Here is a 15,229-nt window from a genome sequence, read left to right as displayed (position 1 = left end):
ATTGGTAATGTTCCATGGGAAACAAATATGCAAAGAGCAGCCCAAAACAGGTGTCTACAGATGGATATCTGGCTTGGTTATATACCAAGGCTTGTTTAAAAGTGGGATCTTGATTCATAGGGAGCCACTTTCAATAGAGTTGTGCGGGCAAGATAATTCTCTTTCTTGGAAGATGCCTCTTTGCATATTCGGTTTTCATGGAGCATTGCCAATAAGTCTCCATACCACAGAGTACTTGCCGGAGTGGTCTCTTTAAGGAGATTCAGCACCCCTTAGCTCTTATAGATTAGAAGAGGACCTTTAACCGCAGAATAAAATAGTAAGCAGTATTTTATTGGTCAGATGGTTGTAGATGATACTTGAGATCACGCCCATGCATAATATACTTACCTTTTGTCTGCTTTCAGTGACCAGGTACTAAGTTATAATCTGGGTAGAAGACTCCCAACTGATCATGTAAGCGGATATTTACAGTTCAAAGTTGAAATAACATCATCAATTCATGATGGTAAGGAAATGTGAGAAACCTGTGATTACATGCCTGAATGTTATTTCATATTCATTTATGTAATGGCTATATATGAGACAGTGACACTGTATGCATTGATTTATTAGCTCTAGTTCCAAGTCGTTTTCCAGCCTAATAGATTCTAAAACTGTGAAGTTGAAGGTTTTGTCCGCTTTTTACTATTGATGACCTATCCTCAGGATATCACACCCAGCACCCCCTCCGATCAAGCTGCTTGAAGAGAAAGTAGCGCTCGTACGAGTGCTGCCTTCTCTGCTCTGTTTACCTGCTCGGTGTTGAGCAGGTGTAAGAACAAGTATGGTGTCCCCATTCACTTCTATGGGACGGCGTATTCCCTTCGCTTGAACAGATAGAGCCATCCCATAGAAGTGAATGGGGGATGCCGTACTTGTAATTGCACTGCTCACCACTACAAATGTTGCAGCGAGCAGTTAAACAGAGCAGAGAAAGCAGTGCTCATACAAGCGCTGCCTTCTCTTCAAACAGCTGATCGGCGGGGGTGCCGGGAGTCAAAACCCCGACAATCTGATATTGATTACCTATCCTGAGGATAGGTCATCAATAGTAAAAAGCAGACAACCCCTTTAATTAACCGGCGTATGTTTTTCTTTGTTGGAAGAAAATGGTGAACTTATCCTGGCTGCAGCGGTGACATTCTGTGCACATAGGTCACCATGCAGCCAATCACTGGTCTCACCATTGTAAGTGAAAAACAAACCGCAGCGGGCAGGACGTAGCACAGGGCAGAAAGTGGGTAAGTGTTGATGCTTTTAATTGATTTGGCGTTAAGTATGCCAACGCAGACTCATCGAAAACTGACTTCTAATATTTCCCTCATGGTGAATTCCCCCCAAAGTGTGTTGAGCTGTATTAATATTGCATTACATATTTTGAGTTGGCTTTAGGCTTTTTTATTCCCTTTAATGCATATTATAGGCTCATGCAATACAATTTTGTATAAATTATTAACTGGGAATGTTGTGAAAGACAACCGTTAAGATTCATTATGTGACCACATTCTTCAACTATTTGTAATAATTACTTTTCAATATTTCTTCGTAGATGCTTCTCCGGAGGCAGTCGGCACGCTGCTTGCTACCAACAATATCAACGGTGATCTCGGTACACCTTCCGACGATGAAGATAGCCCTGCAGGTCACGATTCACCTTCATATTCCAATGGCCCCCTACATGCAGAGTCTTTACTGGACGGGGTAAGATCAAGCATCACCGTTGAGACAAACTGTAATGAGACGGCTAGCACCTCTTCGAGGCTGTCACCTATTCGAAACCGCCAGGACTCTCTTAATGATTACCTTGATGCAATTGAACAGAATAATAACAATGCTAAGTCTTGCGCTCCTGCGTCTGTTCCTTGCGATCGGCCACTTGGAGCTTCGCCAAAGCTACGGAGCAGTTTTCCCACAGATACAAGGCTCAATGCAATGCTTCATATTGATTCAGACGAAGAAGATCATGAATGTCAGCAAGAGGCGATGTGTCATTCACCATTACTGGAAGAAGGCGGACTCGTGCTACGCTGTAGTAACGATGCAAAAAAAGACTGTTCTTTTCATATATCCTCAAGTCGAGAGGAGCATAGCAGTTCCGAAAATACACAGCTGAACCCACAAACGTCTGATGTTTCAGAAGGTAACGCTCAGACTTTAAATACAGAACAACCAATGTTCGGAGCAGTTGGAGGGAAGGCTGAAGGTACAGTAGGCGGTGTTGTTGAGGAGACGGACACTGCGCTGTGCATTTGTGAGGGGGTACAGGAACCCTCACATGTTAATGGGGAGGTGTTTGAAACAACTGAAATCGGGAAGAGTGACATTGATGCAAATATATCTGAGCCTACATTATGTCCACCCGCTCAGGAAGGGTCTGAAATAGGAGCATGTATTTCGACTAATACACAAACTGCATGTGAAGACGGTGGCGGTGTCGAAGAAAGGACAAATAATGAGGGCAGAGATGTTATTTTTAATTTTAACTTTACTTCGGGAAGTTTTACGCAAAGTACATGTTCTTCGTCTGTAGACAGTTCGGAAAGCCCTGCTCTATATGCAAATTTTGAGGGATGGGGGGCTTCTGTTTTCGGATCTGGGCCTTCCACTGATTTTGAGGTGCAGGCTTCCCAATGCAACCCTTGTTCCCTTCCAACTGTGAACATCAACAGAAACAAAGAGGTAGATCAAAGTGGAGCAGAAATGTGTGAAGGAGATGAGACAGAGGAAATTTGGCAGAGAAGAAATGTACAAACAGCTACCACCAGTAGGCAACACACTCAGGATGAGGATTCCGGCGGAGCACAGGCATCATCGATGGATATTTTACAGAGTACCTTGCAAAGTGAAGGTGCCACAGCAGGTAAGCCATTTTATCTCTAAAGATGACCTATCATCTCTCCTAATATACCGTATTTGTTTTAGTAACTGCTTGCATTCCCCATGCAATAACAATTCAGGAGCATCTTTTCATAGAACTCGATGTTGTGTCATTCCTCAACTAAACTTCCAGCTGGGTGTTACCAGTTGTGAGTTTATCCGTGCTCAGTCTGAGATTAACAGCACTGTTTGGATAGCGGTAGATTGCACAAAATTGTTATTCCATGAGGATGCAAGTAGTCTAAACAGACATGTCAGGAGACTCTTTAAATTACATATTGTAACCAATAATAATTAGAGGCTCTGTCAGCATGATCAACCCTAATAAATCAGACATAATGCCTGATATGATTTAAATGATGCTTTTCTTTTGTCTGTATGTCAAACAGCTGCACAGTACACCCCCCCCCTCCTCTTGATTGACAGGGCTAGACATCAGTATGCTGAGGGCAGAGCTGTGTCCTAGTGTGTACATATCATATATATACTATGTACTATAGCCTTACCATAATTAGAAGAGTGGATTTCTATACTTAGAAAGCTAATATACATATTACAGCTTTTTTCACAAGCACAATATATGATAATAAATAGAGATGAGCGAATCAAATCCCACGAAGTGGAATTCGATCCGAATTTCAGGATAAATTCGATTTGCCTCGAACCGGAATTTCCTCGTGCTTCATGTCAGTGAATCGATTTAATCTGAAATAGAGTAAAAAACTAAAAAATTCAAACTTACCTCCTCCATTTGCTCGAGACAGGCCGCCAGCCTCCATCTTGTTTGAAGATCTCGGATGAAATCCCGTACGTCTCCACGCCGGCCAGCGTGATGACGTGATCTCGCAACGCGCAAAATTTCGCTCCAGATGTTCAAGCAAGATGGCGGCAGCCAACCCGTTGCGAGCAAATGGAGGCGGTAAGTTTGATAAAAAAAAATAAAATTATTGATGATTTTACACAGTTTTTACACTCAGATGCAGCGAATCTGCGATCATGTATGAACGCTGAATCTGAGGAGTACAATGATGGGGGCGGCGCTATAATAGCTCCCTGTCATTGCACCCGCTACTTACAAAAAAATGTTCTTTGTGACTAAGTAATTTGTCATGAAGCGAATTTTTTGGTAAAATTTGGCGAATCAGCTGAATCGAACTTTTCAATTCGCTCATCTCTAATAATAAAGACACCAGTAGTATGTGTTAGCACTAAGCTATAGCTTAACCACATAGGAAATAATGTTTTTTCTATCCTTAGAAAGCTAAGTGGTCAGCCTTGCATGTAAAGGTCTTTAGTTCAAGTCCCAGGAGTGACGTATATATTTTTTTCTCTCACAATTAACCCATAATAAAATTATATAACCTTACTATATTTTTATGCTTAGGAACCTAAAACATATTTCTGGTTTATTCACAGACACAATATATGATTATAAAGAAACCAGCTAAATATTTTATTTTTCTAAGCATAAAAAAAAAAATTCTTCTCAATATCATAAGGATATAGACTTTTATTATGGGTTAAACGAGGGAGAAAAAAAATATCTGAAGAAAAAATCTGAAAGTCTCTCATAAGATGCAAACCTGGGATCTCTACATGTAAGGCTGACCACTAAGCTATAGCATTACCAGATTTTTCTATGCTTTTCTTCATTTTTATGATGCTTCTCTTATTAATTGTTTAGTTCAGTAATTAGACCTGTACATAGTTGCCAGGGTAGTACAATAGATTGCTTTATAAAGTTCCTTTAATTACACATACCAGTGATTTAAGGCACATGTCCAAGTAATGTCTCTTTATCAACACTAAAGAAAATTGATGTGAATGTAGCCTTACACTAAATACTTATGTGCAGTAGAGAACACCCTGCCGGAGTTCACCGGATCTGGTATTGCTGGATACTACCCATCACCGTATCCCATAGATTATAATGCATGCAATGTTTTTTTTTTTTGTCTGGATGAAACCCAACACTCATACCAGTAAGTGGCCGGATCCTGTTATAGTCTATGCAGGCATGCTCAACCTGCGGCCCTCCAGCTGTTGCAAAACTACAACTCCCAGCATGCCCGAACAGCCTACAGCTATCAGCCTACAGCAGGGCATTGTGGGAGTTGTAGTTTTACAACAGCTGGAGGGCCGCAGGTTGAGCATGCCTGACTCTATGGGATCTGGCAGTGAACGGTAGTATCCAGCAAAGCCAGATCCGGTGAACTCTGGCAGGCTGTTTTCTGCCGGATCAGGCTACTGCACATGTGAACGTAGCTTAAACATAACGCCTTTGACATAAGATTTTTTTTTTTACCTCCTAGTGGGACATTTTTTTTTTCAATATTGTGTTATGCCGCAGGTTCCCAAGTGAATGGCCATCAACCACTGCGGTCACTTCCTTCAATCCGACAAGATGTCAGCAGATACCAGAGAATAGATGAAGCTTTACCACCTAGTGAGACCTTATTTAATTCCAGTGTCACTTTTTATCTACCTTTTTCGCTTTCTTAATCTTCGCACTATAAAATGACTTATGCACCCTGGGCATTGGCCCACAAGGAAATTTCCCTGTGGGGTCTATGACCAGTCTGCCCCTGGCAGTCCTTACAGCTATGAGAGCTGACAGCAGGGGAACGGTGGGCAGTAGGAAAATAAAAAATTGTGATCTGGACTTACCTGCAGTACAAAGGCCGATATTAGTCTAAGATCATGGTGACAGATTCCCTGTAAGAGGTACAGACCTCTTAATAAATTGGGCTCATCTTCTCAGTCAGTGTGCCAGGTGATTGAACCTACCTAACTATGAGGTGGCATACAGTTCAGCTATAAGTTCTACCAGTGTGTAGTCGAGGATGCAGAGACTATGGGGGGTCATTTATCAAACTGGTGTAAAGTAAAACTGGCTTAGTTGCCCATAGCAACAAATTAGATTCCACCTTTCATTCTCCAAAAAAACTGGGTTTTGTGTCTCCCCATATTATTGGAGCCGCGGTCACACCTGCATGCTGCCGCTCTATTCATCTCCATGGGATTGCTGAAGATAAGCTGAGTACATTACTCGGCTACGTACGCCAGTCCCATAGAGATGAATGGATTGGCAATGTCTACACTTGACTGCCATTCCAGTGATACAGGTGGACACCAGGACCCCCATTCTCATGATCCTAGCGCTAAGACCCCATCAATCAGACATAAAAGGGGGAGTTGTATTAGAAAGGAAAACTGGCTTAGTTTCCCAAAGCAACCAATCAGATTCCACCTTTTTTTCAGAGCTCCTATAGAAAAGGAAAGGTGAAATCTGATTGGTTGATATGGGCAACTGAGACCGTTTTCCTTTACACTAGTTTTGATAAATTTCCCTCTTATTCCCTATCCCGTGGATAGGGGATACATTTCAATTTTGGCACAACCCCTTTAATGATCATAGGTGAGCTAATGGTGCAGAATTAGTGAGAGTACAGCCCCAATCTCTGCAACTGCCAGGCCCTCGGCACTTTGATTGACAGGACCAGGTGTGATGACATTTTCACTGCCTGGGCAGTTGCAGGGGGAGAAGAGCCTCTAGGTGTAATGGTAAGACCCCTGTTGCTCCTAGAGGCTCATTTGCATATATCACCATCATCATCATCATTTTTCCCAGCAATGCGGGCACATATGAACATGGGACCATCGGCTATAATATATCGAAACACTGTTTAAAACTTGGATCTTGCTTTTTAACAAACCTGTTTATGAGAACAATAAAGTTATGCTCAGCTTCAGGGGTGCACCTAGCCTTTCTGCTGCCTGAGGTGAAAACTGAAACGGCGCCCCTCCCCCCCCCCCCCCCCATGCCAATTTCTTAACCTAACCCCTTTGCCACAATGAAAGCGGTCATTCACCCTTCTGCTGCCCCCCTATTAGCCCTACCTGGTGCTACTTGAGGTGATCGCCTCACCTGGCCTCATTGGTGGTGCACCCCTGCTTAGTTTTTGACTGTATATTGAATGCTTTTATTGAAAAGTTGCCTTCAAATGTATTTTGTATATTTGCTGATTTTTAGATTGGGAAGCGCGGATTGACAGTCATGGTAGAATATTTTATGTGGATCATGTAAATCGTACGACAACATGGCAACGACCTACAGCTCCTCCAGCTCCACAGATCTTGCAGAGATCAAACTCAATTCAGCAAATGGAGCAGCTTAATAGACGGTGAGAATATATACTGGTGATTTTTACAGTACCTCATTTACTGTACATTAGGAAATATGTAGGCTTTTAAAAGGCTATGGACACCTTTGGGGCAATTTTTTTATTGCATTTTACTCCTTTTGGGGAGAAAAATTATTTTTAAATTCTTCTATTAAAAATTTTAGCCGTTTTTGAGTTATAGGGGTTACATTTTAGTCTATTTGCTGTCACTTTCTGTTTAGGGAGCATTCACATGACTATATTTTAAGTTAATTTCAGTTCATTGGAACTGCAAAAGATGTGGACAGCACACTGTATGCTGTCCACATCTTTTGCAGTTCCAATGAACTGAAAATATGGTCGTGTGAATGCTCCCTAAACAGAAAGTGACAGCATATAGACTGAAATTTAACCCCTGTATCTCAAAAACGGCTACAATATTTAATAAATGATTTAAAAATATATATTTTTAGCCCAAAATGAGTGTGCTGTCCGCATCCGTATGTCTGTTCTGCATCCCCGCAAAAGAATAGAACATGTTCTATTTTAACAAAGGGCAGGACATGCTGATCTGTGAAATCTGGAATGCATACGGTCAGTATTCATGTTTTGTGGATCTGAAATTTGCAGACCGCAAAAACGGAAACGGGCGTGTGAATGCCTCCTTTCTTTTTATTTATTTATTTATTTTTTTATTTCTCTGAATCCCGTCATCTGACAGCTCATGTGTAGCTCTCATCTCTGATCTCCTGACCTCATAAACACTTATTATAGCTAAACTCCTATCAAACTGATAAGACTAAGGCTTAAATAAGTGTTTATGAGCTCTTAGGAGATCAGAGATAAGGACTACACATAGCCCCTTAGATGACAGCTCAGAGTAAAAGTGAAAGTAAGATCCTCACAGCTAGGCAAAGATATAACTCTTTATAACAAAACCTGCTAAAAAAAATTAATAACGACAATTAATAAAGTGTGTTTTAGCCCTAAGGGAGTAAAATGCAATTATAAAAGAAAAAATGCCCCCAAAGGTGAACACAGCCTTTAACCCCTTCAAGACCAAGTTAGTTTTTACCTTCAGGACCAGGCCATTTTTAGCAAATCTGACATGTCAGATTTGTCACATGTGTGGTAATAACTTTAAAACGCTTTTACTTATCCAGGCCATTCTGAGATTGTTTTCTCGTCACATATTGTACTTCATGATCATGATTTATTTATAAAAAAATACAAAATTTACCGAAATTTTTGAAACATTTGCAAATTTCAATTTCTCTACTTTTATAATAGACAGTAATACCTCCAAAAAATAGTTATTACTTTACATTCCCCATATGTCTACTTCATGTTTGGATCATTTTAGTTAATTTAGAAGTAAATCTTGAAATTTTTCAAAACCCACTTTTTAAAGACCAGTTCAAGTCTGAAGTCACTTTGTGAGGCTTACATAATAGAAAACACCCAAAAATGACCCCATTTTAGAAACCACCCCCTCAAGGTATTCAAATCTTATTTTACAAACCTTGTTAAACTTTTAGGTGTTCCACAAGAATTAAAGGGAAATGGAGAAGAAATTTCAGAATTTCACTTTTTTTGGCAGATTTTCCATTTTAATCAATTTTTTCCAGTAACAAAGCAAGGGTTAACAGCCAAACAAAACTCAATATTTATTATCCTGATTCTGTAGATTACAGAAACACCCCATTTGTGATCGTAAACTGCTGTACGGGCACACAGCAGGGTGCAGAAGGAAAGGAATGCCATTTGGTTTTTGGAGGGCCATGTCACATTTGAAGACCCCCTGATGCACCCCTAGAGTAGAAACTCCAAAAAATTACCCAATTTTGGAAACAACGGCATAAGGTGGCAGTTTTGTTGGTACTATTTTAGGGTACATATGATTTTTGGTTGCTCTATATTACACTTTTTGTGAGGCAAGGTAACAAAAAATAGGTGTTTTGGCACCATTTTTATTTTTTGTTATTTACAATGTTCATCTGATGGGTTAAATCATGTGGTATTTTTATAGAGCAGGTTGTTACGGACGCGACAATACCAAATATGACAATTATTATTTAGTGTCTCCATATTCTGAAAGCCATATTTTTATTTTTTTGGGCGACTGTCTTATGTAGGATCTCATTTTTTGCGGGATGAGATGACGGTTTTGTTGGTACTGGAGTGTGTATGACTTTTTAATCACTTGGTATTACACTTTTTGTTATGTAAGGTGACAGAAAATGGCTTTTTTGAAGTTTTTATTTTTATTTTTTTACGGTGTTCACCTGAGGGGTTAGGTCATGTGATATTTTTTTACAGCAGGTGATTATGGACGCGGTGATACCTAATATGTATACTTTTTTTTATTTATTAAAGTTTTACACAATAACTGGATTTTTAAAACAAAGAAAATCATGTTTTAGTGTGTCCATATTCTGAGAGCCATAGTTTTTTTATTGTTTGGGCGATTGTCTTAAGTAGGGTCTCATTTTTTGCGGGATGAGATGATGGATAGATTGGTATGATTTTGGGGTGCGTATGACTTTTTGATTACTTGGTATTACACGTTTTGTGATGTAAGGTGACAAAAAATGGCTTTTTTACACCGTTTTTATTTTTTTTTAAATTACGGTGTTCACCTGATGGGTTAAATTATGTGATATTTTTATAGATCAGGTCGTTACGGATGTGGAAATACCTAATATGTCTACCTTTTTATTTTATTTATTAAAGTTTTATACACTAATATTTTTTAAACCAAAAAAATAAATCATGTTTTAGTGTCTCCATAGTCTGAGAGCCATACTTTTTTTTATTTTTTGAGTGATTGTTTTAGGTAGGGACTAATTTTTTGCGGGATGTGGTGACTGTTATATTGGTACTATTTTGGAGGGCATATGCCTTTTTGATCGCTTGGTGTTGCACTTTTAGTGATGTAAGGTGACAAAATTATTTTTTTTTAAGCACAGTTTTTATTTACATTTTTTGACAGTGTTCACCTGAGGGGTTAAGTCATGTGATACTTTTATAGAGTCGCCGGTCTATATGGAAACGGCGATAAGTAATATGTCTACTTTCTCTATTTTTAACAATTTTTTTTTTTTACTTTATTTTGGAAAAAGGACGTTTTTTTTTAACTTGAAACTTTTATTTTTTTATTATATTTTACTTTTTATATTTGTCCCACTGTGGGACTTCATCTTTTCAGGGTTTGATCCCTGTTTCAATTCAGTACAATACATTCTGCATTGTACTGAATTGGAACTGTCAGCGTCTCACACAGTGAGACGCTGACAGTTGACTAGGAGACCTAGTGGTCAGGCTGAATCTCCTGGGCTTCCGTAGGCTGGCAGCTCCGATGCCTGTGTAAGGCATCGGGGCTGCCATGGCGACCATCGACCCCCTGCCAGAGCAGCGCTGGGGGGCGATGGAGTCAGCCGGGCCCATGCTGCGGATTGCAAGGAGCCACATTCGCTCACGTACATGTACGTGATAATTCGGTAAAGGGTTAATGTTAAGAAATGTATCCACATAAGAACATTTGGGCAGATTTAAAGTTATGAGGCAGCATTTTTCGGTGATTTACTGTAATATGGAACAATTCTACCACTATTGCTCATTGTTGACATACAAAGTATAAATATGATTTTAGCTGTAGTCTAAATTAAATGTAAAAGTGCCAGTTGCGACTAAAGTAGTCACTGTGGCTTTTGAAAAGTTGCAAAATCAGGGTTTTACAACAAACGCCATAGGTGGATGATGCATGTCCCCTTAATGTCAGATTTCCCTACAGTCCATTGCAGCAGCAGATGCGCATGATCACTGTGGCTCCATTCACTGGGTTAAAGATAGCTGAGAGATAATAATTCCTTCTTGATATATTATTTGTAGAGTCTTTGTTTAATTCCACCAGATATTTCTGAAATGTGAACGTACATATTTGAAGGCCATCAGTAGGTGCGCTGAGTAATTATTTTTTTTCTTTATTTTTTAAATTTTTTTATTACAATAACAGGTATCAAAGCATCCGACGAACGATGACTAATGATCAAGCCGAGGAAGTGTCACATCCGGTTGAAGGGGCGGTAGCAGGGGATGATGTGGATTATCATCATTCAAATGCAGGTCTGTAAAAGATTTAGGAAATTGATCAAATTTTTCTTTTGCCGACATCAGTAAATCTTACCATAAGCTCCTGCCGGTTAACATTATGTCTATATTCTAAGGACAATCATCATGTGTTATATATAAGGGGATCATTATTTTCCATATTCCTATTTTGTAAGCAATAGTTAAACCCACGCACTTTATCTACCACCAATACTAATGCCCTGCCACAGCCTGTCCTGTTAAAGGGGTTCTCTGGGAATTAAAAAAATAAAATTACTGAAAATACTTCAATATTACTTTATTATAAATATATTCCCAAATACCTTTCATTAGTTATACTAATTTTGTAATACTCATTTTGTCAAGCGAGCAATCATCAGGAGAAATAAAATGGCTGCCGTCCTATTAGTAAATACAAAACCTGTCCTAATCACACACCAGAACAAGTTACTTCAGGACACAGATGAGGGTGAGTGTGTGGCTAATGAGTGGCAGCCCTTGTATGCAGTCTCTATTACCACAGTCTGTCCTGTCCGTCCTCTCTGTACTTCATGTCTCCTCATGAACTCCATTCCTACAAGGATTCAGCTGAAGATCTTATCAGCTGCAAGCCTCATGCACACGACCGTATGTGTTTTGCGGTCCGCAAAAAAAAAACGGATGACGTCCGTATGGTATCCTTTTTTATTTGCGGATCCATTGTAATAATGCCTATCCTTGTCTGCAAACTAGAAAAAAATAGGACATGCACTTTTTTTTTTGAGGGGCAACGGAACAGACATACTGATGCGGACAGCACACGGTGTGCTGTCCGCGTTTTTTGCGGACCCATTTAAATGAATGGGTCTGCATCCTATCTGCAGAAAAAAACGGAACGGACACAGATACAAAATACGTTCGTGTTCATAAGGCCATATTCAGGATCATAATCCTTGACAAGCAGAGAAGAGCGGACGATGAGGCAGCTCTTTACCTCAGTGTTGTGAAGTAACTTGTCCTCCTATGCGATTAGGACAGGTTTTGTGTGTACTAATAGGACGGTGGCCATTTTATTTCTCCCAATGATTGCTCATCAGACAAAACGAGCCATTATAACTGATGAAATGTATTTGGGAATATATTTATAATAAAGTTATATTTAATTATTTTAATTTTATTTTCTTAATTCCCAGAGAACCCCTTTAAAGAGTCTAGCTTTTTTTTCCGCAAGAAGAATACCACTCTTGTCAGGGGGGTCGCTATAGTGGAAGCAGGGGAAGCGGCTTCTACAGGGCCCGAAGTCAGAAAAGGCCCGCCCCAAAGGAGGATGTTGCTGGGGGTGGGGGAGCCCGTTAAAAAATTGCTGTGGGGCCCAGTCAGTCCTAGTTACTCCACTGGCTCTTGTCCTTGGGTTGTCTTTGATATTGTAGCTGAAATTCATAATTTCCCAACGCACCACTCTCCCAGACAGGCACTGACACTGCTCCACTCACCTTTTTTTTTGTGTCAATTATGCGAAAAATAGAGATTCTGGATTTTTTCTAATGGCATTGACAGTGCGGGATAAATTAAAGGGATTCTGTCACCAGGTTTCACCCCTGTCAGCTAAAAATATGCTGATGTTCAGGGCGTCTTCACGATTCCTAATGTGGGCTTATAAATGTCATCTGTGGGCTTATTTAGCTAAAAAACAGCTTTTACTAACCTGTCAGTCAAACAAATAAGGTGCCCAAGGGGATGTTAATGGATGCAAGGTGCCGGCCGCACCCGCCGCCGTTCGTGCCCAGCGCCGCCTTTCCGGACTTCTGTGCCGCCTCCTAATCCTCTGTGCCGCCTCTCGCTCTCCCTCCCTTCCCCCTCCTTCTGCTGTAAGATCTTGCGCTTGCGCACAGGGCTCTGCCTGATGCGCCCGTGCAGACTTCTCCATTTGGTTTCTTACAGCGAAGTGCGCATGCGCCCCTGTATGCGCGAGATCTAATTGTATAATTCAGGTTGTTATGGATGCGGCGATACCAAACATGTAGAGAGGATTTTATTTTTTCAATTCTTTACACTGCAAAGCATTTATTTTTTCAATGGAAAAAGATGTTTTTGTTTTTTTTTTACTTCAGAGATTTGTTTGAAATAAAACTTTATTTCTATTTTAACCACTTATTAGTCGCTTAGGGGACTTTGACTCCTTTGATGGCTTCCATAATACACTATACGCACGCTTTATTGTTTAAAATCAATTAAATGCAAACAAAATTAGGAATCACAAAAATGTCATCCTGTTGCAGTGCTATCCCTAGTAAAGCAAGAGTGTAAAATAATGACATCAATACGAGTTCAGAAATGCCCAGACATATATAACCGATAAGGCAATAAGCTGACAGTCAGTGAACAAGTAGGATAAAAATACCCAAAAGCTAAGTAGATAACTTTATGTGATAAAGGTACCTAATACTCAAATATACAAGGTAATTTTATTATGTGACATCCAAAAGATCTAACCAGATCAACGGTGATACATAGAAACCAGTTCTAATAATATCATCTTTTGGATGTCATGCTTTGTGCTAGTTTTTTATGTTTAACACCTTTAAGCGACAGCCAGTTTGGACCAAATGCCGCAGCCCCATTTTTCAAATATGACATGTGTCAGTTTATGTGGTAATAACTTTGGAACGCTTTTACTTATCCAAGCGATTCTAAGATGGTTTGTGACACATCATACTTTATGTTAGTGGTGAATTTTAGTTGATACATTTTTCTTTTATGCATAGAAAAATTTGAATTTCTCTGCTTTCAAGACGGATAGTGATACTTCATAAAATAGTTATTACTTTACATTTCCCATATGTCTATGTCTTTATGTTGGCATCATTTTTTAAATGTCATTTTATGTTTTCAGGAAGTTAGAAGGCTTAGAAGTAGAGGTGGGACGAATCCAATTTTTTTTCGAATCCGAATACAAAAAGGTTCTCGGATCTCTCGCATCTCGAATCCTACGAATCCTGTGCATAAGAATTGTGTGAACGGTGTAAGAAACAAAGTGATCCAAACTCAATGTTCTTTTAATATGAAAAAATAAAGAGTCCTTACTTTTTCAACAAAGTATTCGGATTTGGATTCGAAAAAAATTGGAAATACAGGATAATACAGCGCACATACCTCTTACATCCAGTGACGTCTCCTTTGATGTAGATGTTCCTTCCCTCTTCCTCATCTTCTCCTTTCAGACCTTCAGAACAGACCACCAGTTTTCAGCCATTTTTTGTCTCTGCAGTTTGACAAAAAAAATTAATCTTAGTTTACTACTTTTTCCATCATTCTCGCATCTTTTGGACAAATCATCCTACCACCCCCAATACTGTGCCACTGTGCTCCCCAATATTATACTGCAGAAACAGATAAACCCCCTGATAATTGTAGTACCACACAAAGCCCCCCCATATAAAATACCCCTTCTTTGTGGCCTCAGTAGATGCCCCCATAGTGCCCCCCAATAATGGGCTAGTAAAAATGGACCCCCATAATGCCCCCCAATAATATGCTAGTAAGTGTCCCCATAGATGTAGATGCCCCCCTATCATGTGCCAGTATCAAGTGCCTCTCCCCCCCATGTCCCAGTATCATAGTGCGATCTCCCCCCATGTGCCAGTATCAAGTGCCTCTCTCCTTCCCACCCACCTCTCCATGTGCCAGTATCATAATGCCATCTCCCCCCCCCCATGTGCCAGTATTAAGTGCCTCTCTCCTTCCCCCCCCTATGTGCCAGTATCATAGTGCCAACTCCCCCCCCCAATGGGCCAGCTGTTATGTGTATAGATGTACACTGGCTAAAACAGCTAACAGAGTCTAAGTCTCATATTTTTTCAGTCAGTAGCTATACAGCTCTAATAGCTGTGTGGGTAAGTGCGTTGTCTCTGATACAGAAGGTTGTGGGTTCGAGTCCCAGCAGACAACCATCTCTCTCTCCTGCTGCAGCACAGGCAAGGCATCTGTATCGCTGTCCTGAGGACGGCAATACAGATGACTATGCCCGGGATTCGTCGGATTCGAATTTTGAAAATGAG

The 15,229-nt window shown here is 40.1% G+C and overlaps 1 protein-coding gene across 3 annotated transcripts in view; it reads left to right on the top strand.

Annotated features, from left to right (window-relative positions):
• Positions 1-15,229, top strand: part of HECW2 (HECT, C2 and WW domain containing E3 ubiquitin protein ligase 2) — a 222,162-nt gene that overhangs the window by 141,552 nt on the left and 65,381 nt on the right. For 2 of the 3 annotated variants that reach the window (XM_040427415.1, XM_040427417.1), the window contains 5 exons: positions 408-508; positions 1,592-2,902; positions 5,270-5,365; positions 6,953-7,103; positions 11,098-11,207. In XM_040427415.1, the coding sequence (XP_040283349.1) occupies positions 408-508; positions 1,592-2,902; positions 5,270-5,365; positions 6,953-7,103; positions 11,098-11,207 (1,769 nt within the window). The remainder of the gene's footprint in view (positions 1-407; positions 509-1,591; positions 2,903-5,269; positions 5,366-6,952; positions 7,104-11,097; positions 11,208-15,229) is intronic. The other variant, XM_040427416.1, reaches the window with a different exon arrangement.

This window comes from Bufo bufo, chromosome 4, assembly GCF_905171765.1.
Source record: "Bufo bufo chromosome 4, aBufBuf1.1, whole genome shotgun sequence".
Lineage (NCBI taxonomy): Eukaryota > Metazoa > Chordata > Amphibia > Anura > Bufonidae > Bufo > Bufo bufo.
Note: the sequence above shows the minus strand (reverse complement) of the source record. Positions and strands in the feature narration are given on the sequence as shown.